This window comes from Antechinus flavipes, chromosome 5 (assembly GCF_016432865.1).
Source record: "Antechinus flavipes isolate AdamAnt ecotype Samford, QLD, Australia chromosome 5, AdamAnt_v2, whole genome shotgun sequence".
Taxonomy (NCBI): domain Eukaryota; kingdom Metazoa; phylum Chordata; class Mammalia; order Dasyuromorphia; family Dasyuridae; genus Antechinus; species Antechinus flavipes.
In genome coordinates this window covers 135,213,981-135,230,057 of record NC_067402.1, presented here as the reverse complement: position 1 = coordinate 135,230,057, position 16,077 = coordinate 135,213,981, and the positions used below count along the sequence as shown (strand labels likewise).

Below are 16,077 nucleotides of genomic sequence, written 5' to 3'. Positions count from 1 at the left end.
AAAAAAAAGAGGGATTTAGCCTAATTCCCGGTTTCTCCCCATAATTCTAAGGCCTGACTTGTCTTAGGAAAGATATTGTTACCAGCCTGTCCTCCCCAGACTAGTATGTAAGCTGTTTTTGCCTAGATCACTAGAGGAGAAAAGGGCAGAAAAGGAACAGATGGCATTAAGATGGTATAAATAAGATCTGCTGAAACAGGGGGACAGGATTTGAGGAGAAAACAAACTACTGGACCAAGCATCTTTGGTCCAGCTTCATGTACAAGTGGTAAGACTACCCAAGCATCATTTTCTGCAGTATATGTCAGGGAGAAAGGAAATGTTCTAGTTTAGTTTCATGATTTAGATCTTTTTTTTTTTTTTTTTAATGGAAATAAGATTTGTAATTTTGTCAATACATCAACACTCCTCTAGCCAGTAAGTAGTCTCTGAGAGTTACTGTGGCTGAAAGACTCATCCCCTGCAGCCAAGTCAAATGAGGAAAAAACTCTCTCATTAGCTTGGCTGATTGTCAGATGACAAACACGAGACAGATATCAGTCTGTCACAAACCCCAGTTTTGAAAATGCAAACTATTCTTTTCTCTTTGTTCACTCTGTTACTTTAGGTGACCCAAATCAAAAATATCGCAAATATATGTTAGATTCAGCATAATGAAAAATACTCAAGGGCTGGGATTTTTTTTTTTTCTGAACAATGATATAGGTCTCATTTTAAAAGAATCCAGAGAATACCTATTAACATAGGATTGCCAATCTTGTTTTAAATTAGCAATTTAAAATGAGTAGAATGATACTTTGGCTTATTTTTAAGGTGTACTTCAATTTAAATTGTATGTATTGAAATTTTAGAAAATTTCTGCTCTCCTTTCTAAAAGGAAAGAAATTGTTAGAAGGCAAGCATAAAGACTGCATAAATCTTTCAACATTTGTATTGTTTCAAAGTCCTCAATAGAACTGGGAATCTTCCAGCCGCTTTGTGTATATATTCTTAATCCTTTTCTTTATCTTTCTGGTCTCTTTGTCTAACTTGCACAGGAGCTTGGAAAATCCTGGGAAGAAGTTCAGTTGGAAGATGATCGGGAGTTGCTAGACCATCAGGAAGAGTAAGAATTTTTACTATTGGGGATTGCCATTTTTTTAACTAGAATTAAATATTTGGGAATGTGTTCCCTAAAGAGAAGTAATAGAGATAAGTTTCTCCTTGGACCATGAATTCAGTGACTTTACTCTTATTTGATAATGTTTGACAGCAGGCCTTTCAGTATAATTAAACAAAATTTCATTAATTTGATATTGGTTACATCAAAATAGCTTCCAAAACAATAGCTAGAGCAGTTGTTATCACTACTACATAGGGTTTTGCCATTAAGACGATTTGTTTAATGCCATTAAGGGCGTATGTGTATGTACGTACATATAGAGAGATAGATAATTCAAAAAGGAAATTGCATCCCGGAGTGTCTTGCATTATTAAATTGGTCTAAAAACTTGAAGTAAGTGAAGTGATTTTTGAACTGCTTCAATTGCTGTTCAACTCTGCTCTGGTCAGACCACATCAAGAGTATCATGTTCAATTCTGGGGGCCATATTTTAAGAAGGCCATCGATAAGCGGGAATGAATTCAGAAAAAAGTATGGGTTTAACTGAACAGTTTCTACCATCTTCTTTGTAACAGGGTGGTCTGGTTTGTAGATTCTCTTGACTTTGGAAAATAGCATTTTTTTTAAATGAACAAGTAATTCACTAATTCAATTTTTAATAATATTTTTCCAAATACATGTTCAGACAAATTATAGCATTCATATTTATAAGGTTTTGCATTCCAAATTTCCCCCCTCTCTCCTTTTCCTTGTCTGTTTCAAAAAATGTTAGGCAATTTGATATGTTATACCTGAACTATCATGTACAATGGAAAACAGCATTTCTTTTTTTTTTTTTTAAATAACTTTTTATTGACAGAACATAGGCCTGGGTAATTTTTTACAGCATTATCCCTTGCACTCACTTCTGTTCTGATTTTTCCCTCCCTCCCTCCACCTCCTCCCCCAGATGGAAAGCAGTCCTTTACATGTTAAATAGGTTACAGTATATCCTAGATACAATATATGTGTGCAGAACCAAATGTTCTCTTGTTGCACAGGGAGAATTGGATTCAGAAGGTAAAAATAACCCAGGAAGAAAAACAAAAATGCAAACAGTTTACATTCATTTCCCAAGTGTTCTTTCTTTGGGTGTAGCTGCTTCTGTCCATCCTTGATCAATTGAAACTGAATTAGCTCTCTTTATCGACGAGATCCACTTCCATCAGGATACATCCTCAAACAGTATCATTGTTGAGGTATATAATGATCTCCTGGTTCTGCTCATTTCACTCAGCATCAGTTCATGTAAGTCTCTCCAGCCTCTCTGTATTCATTCTGCTGGTCATTTCCTACAGAACAATAATATTCCATAGCATTCATATACCACAGTTTACCCAACCATTCTCCAATTGATGGACATCCATTCATTTTCCAGCTTTTAGCCACTACAAACAGGGCTGCCACAAACATTTTGGCACATACAGGTCCCTTTCCCTTCTTTAGTATCTCTTTGGGGTATAAGCCCAGTATAAACACTGCTGGATCAAAGGGTATGCACAGTTTGATAACTTTTTGAGCATAGTTCCAAATTGCTCTCCAGAATGGCTGGATGTGTTCACAATTCCACCAACAATGTATCAGTGCCCCTGTTTTCCCACATCCCCTCCAACATTCCGCATTATCTTTCCCTGTCACTCTAGCCAATCTGACAGGTGTGTGTAGTGATATCTTATAGTTGTCTTAATTTGCATTTCTCTGATTAATAATGATTTGGAGCATATTTTCATGTGGCTATAAATAGTTTTAATTTCTTCATCTGAGAATTGTCTGTTCATATCCTTTGACCATTTATCAATTGGAGAATGGCTTGATTTCTTATAAATTAAAGTCAATTCTCTATATATTTTGGAAATGAGGCCTTTATCAGAACCTTTGACTGTAAAAATGTTTTCCCAGTTTATTCTTTCCCTTCTAATCTTGTCTGCATTTGTTTTGTTTGTACAAAAACTTTTCAATTTGATATTATCAAAATTTTCTATTTTGTGGTCAATAGTGATCTCTAGTTCTTCTTTGGTCATAAATTCCTCCATCTTCCACAGGTCTGAGAGGTAAACTATCCTATGTTTTTCTAATTTATTTATAATCTCATTCTCTATGCCTAGGTCATGGACCCATTTTGACCTTATCTAGGTGTACGGTGTTAAGTGTGGGTCAATGCCTAGTTTCTGCAATAATAATTTCCAATTTTCCCAGCAGTTTTTGTCAAACAGTGAGTTCTTATCCCAAAACCTGGGGTCTTAGGGTTTGTCAAACACTAGATTATTAACGTTATCGGCTGGAAAACAGCATTTCTTTAGGGCACCTTAGTTAATGAAGTGAGTGTTTACATTTTGATGCTACGTATCTCATGAATAAGAGTGATAATGCAGAATGGGGAACTTGTATTGATCAGTACCACCTCTCTCCTATCCTACACAAACACACACACACTTGCTAGGAAACAGGGAGAGGAGAGGAATGACTAGGAGGGAAAAGAGAGGGAGCTGAGTCATCTCAGGCCCCACCAGAATCAATGGCTACTCTAGAAGCTATTAACTTCTAAGTGCTAAGTTTCCTTGCTCTTTGGTAGAATTCAAGAAGAGGACATCATCTCCACTCATTCCTTTTCCCTAATACCTATCTCTCTGAAGATAATTATTAACATTTCAAAAGAGAAAGGAGGAAAAAAAAAAAGGGATGTCTGCTTTACTATAAAATTCCCCAGGAGCTCCAGATAAAATAACCATTATTTCTGTGATTTAAAAATAAGAAGGGGGGGAAGGGAGGATGTTGTATGAAATGCAGCATGCACCTTTTGTTATGCAGAAACTTGTTCCCAGCATCTAGTCTGACTGTGTGTACATTTAGTGGTTGCAGTTAATACATCCCTAGATTTGTCGTCTTCTACAAATTAGATCTAGTTATCTCAGAACAGAGTCTGCCAGAAACAACTGCTGTTTCATCATTCCCCTCGTTCAGTGGTAGAATAGCTGTTCAGAGGAGAGTAGAATATGAGAAAAAGATTAGCACCTGTTTGTCATTTATATTAATTTCATGGTACTTCTTAGAATTTCAAAAGCTAGCAGATAGAAATAATGTGTTGTGACACTCTCTGGGTAAATGTCAAGGTTGAAAATGATTTGGCAGATTTCCCTCTGGCAAATTGGGAGGAGAGAACCTGATGGCTAGTGTCACCTAGAAATCACTGAGCTGAGAGGGCTTGGGCACACCTCCACATACATTTTAAAAGTTTGTAGACTATATATGGATACAATTATAGACACCTATGTATATGTAAGTATATGTAAATATATATCAGTGTATATTTAAATATAATTGTATTATTTGTATTAATTGTAACCTTTACATTTTAAATAGGTATTTTTTAAAGTGTGTAGATTTGTTTGCTTTGAATGTTTTACCAAAAATCATTACAGTTAACTTCAATATAACTAGCTAAATTTGCCTGAGCTATTTACCCTTAAATTAATTAATTTTAATCAATAAAGAATCCTAACAATTCATCTATTTACTTCAAGTCCTAATCAGAATTCTCAGTTCATTTTCATATACTTTTCCTCTTGGTGATGATAGTCTGTATTCCCATTCTTCTGGTTTTGCTTATTTTATATTTTTTAGGTCTTTCCAGATTCTTTGTATCTATCATATTCATCAGTCTTCACTGTTTTATAGAATTCCATTGTATTCTTGGCTATATATTATTTAATAATTCCCATATTGCTGGATGTTTAGGCTGTTTCCAACAATTAATGATTTTATACACACACACACACACACACACACATATATATATATATTTTTTTCTCCTGCTTGTGAAATCTTAGAATCAATAGGTCTTTTTTGTTTTCTGACAACACTTATAGGTATATTTCCAATGACAGTTTTGTGGCTTTTATCACATACTTTAGAGTGTGATGCCAAAAGATTCTACACATTTGCAATTCCACCAACAATAGATGAGTGTACCTCTTTTTCCATAGCCCATTTACCACCATTTTGCTACTTTTAATTCTTTGTGGTCTGAGCAGACTAATAATGAAGGCTATCTCTGTTTTATGTTTTCTGCATACAGTGACTGGTCTGATTGGGAAGAACACCCTGTCTGTGCCGTTTGCTTATTTTGTGAAAAACAAGCAGATACTACTGAAAAATTATATATCCACATGGAGGTGAGATGTTGTTTTGGTCATTTGATTTGAAATTTGTTATATAAAAAGAATACAGAAAATTACTTCAACCTTAATAGACTATAGCTAGAGCTTCTTGTTCAGTCATTTTTCAGTCATGGCTGACTCTTTGCAATCCCATTTAAGGTTTTCTTGGCAAAAATTCTGAAATTATTTGCCATCACTCCTGCTCATTTTATGGATGAGGAAACTGAGGCAAACAGTTAAATAAATGGCCCAAGTTCACATGACTAGAGTTTGAAGTTAGATTTGAACTTGAGTCTAGGACCAATGCTACTACTTAATTGCTAGAGCTTTTTAATCTATTCCCTAACCTGAGAGCAAGATTTGGAAATATGATGGCAGCATGTAATCCATTCAATTCAATGACCAAATGTGTGTAGCCAAGATATTAGGGTAATTTTAGTAAAATTCTAACCCAGAAAGTCAAATATGAATCAAGATAAACACTCAGACTAGTAGGTAGTATGTTCAAGTCCTGAGTCTCATTCAAGTGCTTCCTGTCTTGGGTAGAAAGCTCTTCTATTCTACAAAGTTGTAGTGAAAATAATGTGAAAAATAGAGCCAGAATCATACTTTTATAAAGAAAACTGGAATTATCCCACAGTTCAGAATTTTCTTTTTCACTCACAACAACTTAATTTCTATTTTAAAACAAAATTAAAACTGCAAGATGATCAAGGCTGGGATCATATGCTCATAATTTTGCCTCAGTCTAGAAGGCAGCATCGGACCATAAATGTTAACCCATGTGGAAGCAGAGTTCCCTGAAGCAGGAATCGTCTTCCAAACTCCGCCCACCATGCCAAAGAAATGGAGCAACACCTGGTCATTTATGCAGGTGACTCTGTGTGAGGTTGCCGATTTATACACTCAAAGAGTTAGAAAAGAACTTAAAACGAGTTAGTGGAACTAGATCCAAATCTTGTCCCTGCTGTGAACTCCTCTTGGGCAAGTCACTCTATGGACTTCAGGTTTCTTATGAATAAAATGAGGGGGTGGGCTAGCTGATCTCCAAGATCTCTTCAAGTTTCTACTCTTGGATCTTAGAGCTAAGAAGACAATATATAGACAATAAGTCCAATCTAAGTTAAAATCTGATCCTCTTCTCCTTCATGGAAACCTTAAAAATATAACCAAGATCAGTTATTCCAAAAAAAAAATTCTATTACAAGCCTCCTGAGGGACTCAATAGGACACGAGAGAAGCTGGACCCAAGAGGAACAAGATTCCTTATAACATTTGTGTATTGTGGACTGCTTTGTCAGTCTGGTGAAACTTATGAGCTCTTTTGCAGAATAACATTTTAAAATATATGAAACATAATAAATATATGAAAATAATGAAAAGTAATAAATAAACATAAAAAATATAATAAATAGTTTTATATGTACCAATCATGTCAAATCCCCCAACTCAGTAAACTCTAGTAGCTTTCTGTTGCCTCCAGGATCAAATACCAAATGCTCTGTTTGTCATTCAAAGCCCTCAAAATTTAGCCCCCTTCTTCCTTTCTTGTGTTCTCACACATCACTCCCCACACATACTTTTCAGTCCAGTGACACTGATCTCCTAGCTGCTCCACCATGAAGACACTATTGGGGGGAAGGGAGTTGCAGACAGCATGCAAAGGCCAGTAGATGACATAGAAAAAGTTTAGAAACTCAGAAAGGCATAAAATATATTTATTATATAGCCTGTGACAAAATACTCAATCCAAATTTTACAAAAGGTACTGTAAATACCACATAAAAGAAAAAGAAAAAAAAATCAAATTTCTTCTTTGGTATGAAGAGAAGCTCAAAAAACTTTACATGGATTTTCCTAGATTTTGGGGGTGCTGCTCTCCTAACCTCTTCAATGAGGAAAGGGTAACTGTACATCTCTTAGTGCTAAGCATTTTTTTTTTTTTTTGGATGTTCCCCGCTGCTAGAATGCTCTTCCTCCTGTGCTCTGATTTTTCCGGTTATCTTTAGGTCCCAACTAAAATTCTATCCTCTACAGGAAGCTTTTCTTAACCCTTCTTAATACCAGTGCCTTACTTCTGTTAAGTATGTCCTGTTTAAGCTATATAGCTTGCTTTGTATATATTTATATTTTGTCTCCCCCTTCAGATTATAATCTCTTTGAGGACAGAGTCTGTCTTTTGCCTCTTTTTATTTGGCACATGATAGGGATTTAATCCAATTTTATTAATGATAAAGGATACCAATTTTATTGAAATATAATTGTGAAAATATTTTTCAAAAACAAGCTCAGACCACAAACCATAGGAAGAACTCCCAATTTATGACATAAGAATGGTCATAAGAGCTTCACAAACATGAAAATACCACAGAATCATAGCACTGAAAAGCTCCCCCAAGGTTGTCTAGTTTATTCCAACTTCCCAAATTTTCCGTGTAGCCTCCTGAACAGGTATTTCATTAGTAACAAGAGAGTTTACGTTAGAGAAATTGAAAAAGTCAGTGTATTATATGGGAAGTTTGGGGAGAAATAGAGGGAGTTGACTGTTTATGCAACATGCTTAGAAAAGTAAAAAGGGAAATTTTTCAAGGTTAACAAATATGGTAGGTTTTTAGTACCTTAATATAGAGAGCAGGAAGGACACATGCTACTGCAAGACAGAGAACACCTTTGATCAGATATAGAATACATGCAGGATATTCTTAAGAGATAGTCCCAGCATGGCCATAGCTGATGAAGAGGTATTTCAAGTTTATGTGATCAATTTCTGCTGAGCTGTGTGAAATAGTACTTAGATTTTTAAAAATTTGGAAAAGGAAGATGGGGGACACAAGTTGAGTTTCCAAGGAGCTCAAACTCCTAGGAATTCTTGGTAAGCTCATTTTCTATTTAAAACTTCAACATGAATGATGAAAGAACTCATAAGACTATGGATTTATGTAGCAATGTATATAAATGAATAATGAATATTTATTTACAACAGGATGCACATGAATTTGATCTTCTGAAAATAAAATCAGAGCTTGGTAAGTATGATGTACTCTACCCTGCAATAACATAGTTTTCATTAAAAGCCCTATTAAACAATCCACAAATTTTAAATGTGCTTTTCTTATGTGCTATTAGAAAGTGATAAGATTGAGTGTTTTATTGCATTCTTTTGTCTTCTTTTTAAGTATATGTGTGTGTGTTTGTTGTGTGCGTGCATGTGTGTATATATTATGTGTATAAATATATATATACACACACAGAAAGAGAGAGAGTGTGTGTTGTGTGTACATACATACATATATAGAGACACACAGAGAGAGATCTCTACCTTTTCTTGACTTTGAGAACTACCTTCCTTTAAACTGTAAAAGTATTACATAATCATAAATGGAAACTATCGGCCCAAAATGTTTTCTACACATATATAGCAAAGGATTCTATTTTAAAGTAATTTTCCCCAAGCATATTGAAATTTTAGTTTCCCATTGTTTTTTTATCTGACTTCACACCCATTTTTGATCCTCTTTACCAGTGCTTTATCCTAAACTGGCAACTCCTATGCATCCTATGAGCCATCCTATGGAGCTCCGAGAGACCCTAAGGATACAGATCTTCTGAGATTTTTTTTTTAGAGAATGCAAAACCTTAATTATTTGGCACACATTAACTCTATTCACCATGGACCCTATATCATGCTACCATAAGATTCAGGGATTGAGACTAGGAGTGTAATTTCATTGGTATAAACTTTGAGGGAAGAGTATCCTTCCAGTGCGGTCAGAATTTTTTTTGCAACTTATAATATTAGAAAGTTATCTAAAGCTGGACTTCTTAAACTTTTTCTACTCTCAACCCATTTTCACTTAAGAAGTTTTTGTGTGACCCTAGGTATACAGAGATATAAAATAGGTATACACATCACTTACTAATAACTTCATGATCCCTATATTCAGTTATGGGATCCCGTGTGGGATCATGACCCACAGTTTAAGAAGCTTTGACCTAGAGCTTTGACTTGCCATACCACACAGCAAGTATGGGTCCAAGGTGCGACCTAAATCTAAGTCTTCCTGGCTCTCTAATCACCATTGTGATGCTCCTTCATACTACTATACTTAGATAAGTAACAACTGTAATTAAAATTGGAGAGGTAGCGTGACAAAATGGGTAGAGGAATGACTTTGGAGTCAGAAAACCAAAATCCTATTTCTGAAACATACTGGCTATGTAAACACAGGTAATCACTTAATCTCTCAGTGTACCAGACAAGTGTCCAAGATTGAAGAACAAGCATGCTGCTGATAGAAATCAGTGGAGAAGTTTGGATTCCTAATCATATGTCCTATTACTAAGAAACGTGATCCCTTCTCCCAAATGTGCTAAATATTTATTTGTATAGGAAGTCAACAAAAAATATTATCAGCTCTGTTTATCTCCTCTTGCAATAACTAGACACATTTGAATATTGTAAAAAAAAGTCAGGAATCATTGATATAAAGGGATGATACTTTGAAAAATTCCAAATACATTTTCTTTGGGGCATAAGATGCTTGACCTTCATCTTATATACTTCATATTTTATACTGAAATCCATATGTATGCTTCTCTTCTTAGGGTCCAGCTCTTTCCAACCTCCCACCCCCCAATATCCTAATCCATTCTCAGGCCTTCTTAGGGTATTGTAAAACATCTAAATGACTTTTTAAAAATTACAGCAGTGTAAAAGCACTTGTCTAATGAATCATCTGGTATGATTTTACTTCCTGCCATCTTCCCAGGATTACATTTCTATCAGCAAGTAAAACTGGTTAACTTCATTCGGAGGGAAGTTCACCAGTGTCGATGTTATGGCTGCCATTTGAAATTTGCATCTAAGTCAGAATTAAGGAATCACATGGAGAAAGCTAAACACATATCAATGCTTCCTGAAAGAACCACATGGGATCAGCCACAGTATGTATTGCTCTGGCTCATGCACCTATCTTTCTTCTCCCCCATCTTCTACCTCCCGCATTTCAGTATTTCTAAATCACTGAAAACCCGACTAGTTGGTGTGCAACTGCTTAGATGTGTATTATTTATCCTATGATCATCCCTTGGCCTGGCCCATAATTCAAGCTTGTTTTAGGAGGATCCCAGAACTGTTGTATAAGATCTTGTGTGTGTGTGTATATGTATATATATTTTTTATTTATTTATTTTTTTTTCCCTGAATAACACCAGGGCAGAAGGCTTGTGGAAAGTTGGAGTCCCCCAAAGATTCCAGTATGGAAGCTTTGGGTCATCAACTTAAAGCCTTGACAAGGCTTTGGAGGCATCCTCTCCGACCCCTTCATTTTACAGATGAGGAAACTGAGGCAAGGAGAGATGAAGGTCCCACAGATAATCAATCCATCTCTCCGTTGTGTTTCATTACAAAGTGTACTTGCTACATTAGAGTTCAGAGAATTCTACCCCTCCTTTGAGATGGATTCCTTAGAAAGGACCTTATGAATTCCCAGAGTCATCCCTCAACAAAGCATCTTCCTGAGTGGGTAGAAAACCCAGATGAATTCATGTTAGACACCTCCAAATGTCTTCATGACTGTCGAATGGAAGTGGGCGTCGATTTGTTCTGTGTTTCTCCCAAAGGCACAAACACTAGAGCAAATAATTAAGAGTTACAGATAGGAAGCAGATTTCAGTTTAGCCAGGGAACTGACCATCTCATAAAATAATGACTTTCTTGTTCATGGAAACATTCAAGCAGAGACTGGATGATTATCTGTTATAGAAAGTATGCTAATATTGGGAGGAGATCAGATTGGATCAGAGGTGTCAAATATGCAGTCCACCACTTTCCTATGTGCCGCCCAAACAAGATTAAAATGTAATTGGAAATGTTTGGCAAAATAAATAAAAAGTGAATAAGACAAAATAATATACAAGAGGTAATAAAACACAAAATATAATAGACATATTATTTATAATGCATTATATAATTATAGATGATATGTATATATCATCTATAATTATATAGATAGAAATATAGATAAATAGATAAAATTTTTACATGGTTTTCTAATTGACTATAAAGTCAACAGGCGTTCTTGGGTATGATTTAGTGGCCCCTGTTTCTATATGAGCTTTATGGTCTCCCAACATCCCTTTTAATTTTAAGATTGTAGGTTTCTCTGCCCACTAAATACTGAATATTGCATTTTGCTTTAATATTTTTTTTTCCCTCTCTCCTTTCCTCTTCTGTAAAATTCCAGAGATCACTAGGGTCATGTAAGTAGCAACATAGTTTATGGTAAATCAGTAAGAGTGTCAGAGGAAACCCAGGGTTAAGGGCCACACACTTTCCCTCTCTGATCCCCCCTTTCCTCATCTGTAAAATAAGGAGAGAATATCCACAGAACTTACCTAGAAGAACTGTTGTGATGATTATAGGAGATCATGACTATTGAGTACTTTGCAAAAATCATGTCACTGTTAGTTAATTACCCCCAAATGACCTGTGCCTTTGAATATTGTTATAAATGAATATTTAGAGGTCTATTCAGATCGCCAAGTGACTATGGGCCTAAGGAAGGAGGGCTGAGGTAACAAAGGCCCAGCACATAACGGGATGTTGTGTATATGTTGGGCAATACCCACCCCCCCAAAAAGGAAGAGAAAGGGACTACAAGCTGACTCATGCCCGAAGTAATTGCTGACAACACAGTAGCACATCCTATCCACACATCCCATCATCCTCACCCTTATGACCATCAGTGTGTAACATTTCCCCTTTCTATAATTTTCTGTACTCTGTATTCTCTCTTTCCCCCATCCTCTTTCTTACATTTTCTTTCTCCTCTCCTTTCAGTCTCCTTTATCTATCAGTGGCTTGACTCTGACAGTGAACAGCCATCACTTGGACTCAGTGATGGTCCTCAGAGTTCAGTAGATCGCTGATCATTCATCAGTAGGTACACCTGTATGTACTGATAATGTGCCAGAATGTTTCAGTACCTCCTTGTCTCGATCTTTTCTTTCCTTTCTGTCGGCTCCAATCTGACTAGAACTGTTGTGGGCAGGGTTCTGAGATTACAAAGACAAAATGAAAAATATCCCCAACTATAAGGGAACTTTTATTTTTTTTCCTCTTAAACCGAGGGGATACAACATGGAAACAAAACTACATATACATGATAATCTGAGGAGTAAGAAGTCAACACTAACTACAAGGGGGAGAGAGAGCAAGAAAGACTTCCCCTTAGAGGTGGTGCTTGAGCCAAGCTTGAATTAAACCCTGCCTTCTAGGAGGCTAGGTGGAATGCTCTCTGGACTTTCAGGACAACCCAAAGATGAAAGGGGGGAAGACTGATGGGACGTGGAACCTGAGGTCAAGAAGAGTCATCTCACCTCAGACAATTACTAGTTGGATGATTCTGGGGAAATCACATTACTTCCTCACTTGTCTAATCTGTAAATGAGGCAGTTGAACCTTTAAGGATCTAGTAATTATGTAGTAAAGATACTAGTTGTATCTTTAAGGACCATACTGGTTCTAAACTCAATATTATTCTTATTTATAAGTAGATTGACTAGAATAGGAATATTGTTAAATAAGGATTGGAAAATAGATTGTTCAATTCTTCCCTTCCCTGTTTCCTTCCTTCCCCTACAGTCCTCCTCCTTTCTTCCTTTCTATTATCTTTTTCTCCATGTCTGTAGTTTTTAATTCATTTTTTTCTTTTCAAAAATTTTTGAAAACATTCCTTCTCTTTGCTGTGGATACCAATGTCTCCTTCACTTTCCCTAATATCCTATGAAATGGGATAGGAATGTGTCCTGAAATCATCTAATTGCTTATTTTGAAACTAACATGAATTATTTTGATATTGAATATGGCCATAATTCAAGAGCCTTTAATTTCTTCTACTTGGTTTGATGTCACCCAGGGAACAGCTGGACGTCTATAAGTATATTATGGTGGTCCTTTTCTCCTCAGTCATATGTATTTTGAAAATCTGGATTGACTGACCTGGAAAACTGACCCAGAAAGAAAAGAGGGAAGCCAATTGGGCAAAAATCCCAGGACTTGGGGAAAAGGAAGCTCCCTTTACTGCCACATATTAGAAAGAGTTGGAATAGAAGAAAAAGGAAGTATGACATTTTGGAATTCACTGAGAATGTCCTTGGTCATCATCCAGTTTTAAGATTATCTGCCAGTGAAAAATAAAGTGTAGACAATTCAAATGTTATCTTGCTTACAGTGTTTACGAAATTCAGCATACAATGTTGGCAAGTTTTTCGGCTCTGTCCAGAACAAAATAGACTACAACTGACTGCAATTGCCCCTTAAGGATGAGGCTTCTTAATGTGTTTGTGGTTGTGTTTTCAGGTATTACTTTCCAACCTACGAAAATGACACCCTGCTGTGTGCATTGTCTGACAGTGAAGGTGACCTGAGTGCTGAGGGGCTGAAGGAGGAGGACATCCCTGTCATAAGTGAGGATGTCTCCAATCTGCAGGCTCTGAAACAAAGCAGCGTTTTGAACCAGTTGCTACAAGGAGAAGGTTCAAAAAACCAGAGAAAACTGTAGCCAACAGCAGGAATGTTGGGATGGCTTTCATACCCAAGCACAACTCAGATTTCCACACAGGATTTAAACTTAAAGAGGACCTTGGAGATCATCTTGTCCAACCCATCATTTTATAGATAAGAAAATTCAATTCCAAAAAGATTTTGTGATTCACCCGATTGTGATTTGTGATTGTGATTCACTCACTAGAGAAGACTAGAAGTAACAACTAGTACCAGTATTCCAACTCAGGTATCCTGATCCCTAGATGGGAGATCAGTCATAAAAGGAGAAAACATGGAATTTCAGCGGGTCATTATTTGAATTAAAATCACCTGCCAAGGAAAAATGAAGTTCAGACTATTTAAATCTGTGTATTCTTTTGTAATGCTTGTAATTTCTATGTAAGTTATTCTGAATAAAACTTCGACTAGAATTTTTCGGCAAAACAGTGGCTAGCTTTTCACAGAGCACGGTGCTCTTGGGAGGGTGGCTGTAGGCAAAAAGAACTCCTGGGATGAAAGCAAAGGGCAAGAATCTCCCCTCTCCATAACTTTGTACAGGTTATCTCTCATACTTGAAATGTACTTCTTTCTTTTTACTTCTGCCTCAAAGAATCCCTCAAAGAAAAAGCTTTCTTCAAAGCTAAACTCAAGTAACATCTATAGGAAACAAGTAAAAACCAAATCCTTTTTGTGCCCTCATCAGGAATGGGATTCTGCCCCCCCCCCCCAATAAATATAGGAGGTCTTTTGGAAAATGGAAAAAAAATCTCAAGTGACATTTACAGGAAGCAAGAAAAAACAAATCCTTTTTGTGCCCTTATCAGGAGTGGAATTTTTTTCCCTCATAAATATAGGAGGTCTTTTGGAAAATGGGGGAAAAAAATCTTTATTTTTGTTCAACCAAAAGTCTTTTATCCCCCTTTTGCTCCTTAAAAAAAAATCTACTTATTAATCATCGTAGATTTTTCTTAAGATAAGATCCTATAAGTTTTTTTATTTACATTTAAAGTCCATTAAAATATGGCTTCAAGCTGTTTTTCTACAATGATTTAAGAATAACTGTCCCCCTACACACTGTCTGTCTCTCTGCTTCCCAGTCCACAACCTCTGGTCAAATTGGACTGCTTGGTCTTCAAGCACAAAATTCCATCACCTGCCTCCATCCTGCCCCCTTTCCTCCGCCTTTTGGAATCTACCTCCCTTCCAGATTTGACTTGATTGTTCCCTCTCCAAGAGGCCTTTCCTAGTTTCATCCCAGTTGTTAGTGGTTTTCCATCCAACCCGTGAAATGACTTTGAATTTGCTGTGTGTGTGTGTGTGGTGTGTGTGTGTGTGTGTGTGTGTGTGTGTGTATGGTGTTTTCATTTATTTGCCTGGATATGTGTTGTTTTCTCTCAGAAGAATATAAGTTCTGTAAGGGCAGAGTGCATCTCACTTTTGTATTGTCCCAGCACCTGTGTGCATGGTATGCTAGGAACACTTAATAAATTCTTAACAGAATTTTGTTTGGAAGTCATAATGACCCCTAATTTGAATGAAAGTATAGCAATACATGAAGCACAGGTGGTGCAATAGATAGAGTGCCAGGCCTGGAGCCAAGAAGACCTGAGTTCAAATTTGACCTCAGCTATTTACTAGCAAACCATTTCAGTATTTTTTGCCACAAAAACCCCAAATGGGGATCATGAAGAATCAAACATAACTGAAAATAGCTAAACAAAAACAATATAGTTTATAAATGTTTTCAATGACTCAAGATACTGGAAGGGAAATGATTCTCTAGGTTTTCAGCACAGGTCTAATGTTGATTGCTTTCATGGGATGCTTTTGCTCCAATTGTATACTTAAATCTAAGAAATCTAAAAACAGACTGCTTTTCTAGGCAATGAAAGTCAGGGGTTCACATTTAAGAGGAAAAGAAAACTGTCTCAATTAGACACTAATCTTACTTGAAATCTGGTGTAGGAGTGAATTTTGCCCTGCAAATAATTGTAGAAAGGTTAGATCCTATTGTATGACAGGTTTTAAATGAAAGTCAAAAAAACCTTATTTCTAAGTTTTTCATTTTCTTTATAAAAAGTTTTTTCTTAAATTTATTAATTTCAAGATTCCTAGGCAATGCTAAATAGCAGAACTTCATCATTGAATATTGCATATTTTCAAAATTTTTCATGATGATACAAAAATATTTTTGAAGACAATAAGGTAACATATAAAGTGCTATTTCCATC

At 36.2% G+C, this 16,077-nt stretch overlaps 1 protein-coding gene across 3 annotated transcripts in view; it reads left to right on the top strand.

Moving 5' to 3' along the window:
- ZNF277 (zinc finger protein 277) overlaps nucleotides 1-14,277 on the top strand; it is a 156,991-nt gene extending 142,714 nt beyond the window's left edge. For all 3 annotated transcript variants that reach the window (XM_052001094.1, XM_052001095.1, XM_052001096.1), the window contains exons 8-12: nucleotides 1,038-1,105; nucleotides 5,217-5,313; nucleotides 8,282-8,324; nucleotides 10,068-10,242; nucleotides 13,661-14,277. In XM_052001094.1, the coding sequence (XP_051857054.1) occupies nucleotides 1,038-1,105; nucleotides 5,217-5,313; nucleotides 8,282-8,324; nucleotides 10,068-10,242; nucleotides 13,661-13,862 (585 nt within the window). In that variant the 3' untranslated portion in view covers nucleotides 13,863-14,277. The remainder of the gene's footprint in view (nucleotides 1-1,037; nucleotides 1,106-5,216; nucleotides 5,314-8,281; nucleotides 8,325-10,067; nucleotides 10,243-13,660) is intronic.
- Nucleotides 14,278-16,077: the final 1,800 nt, after the last annotated feature.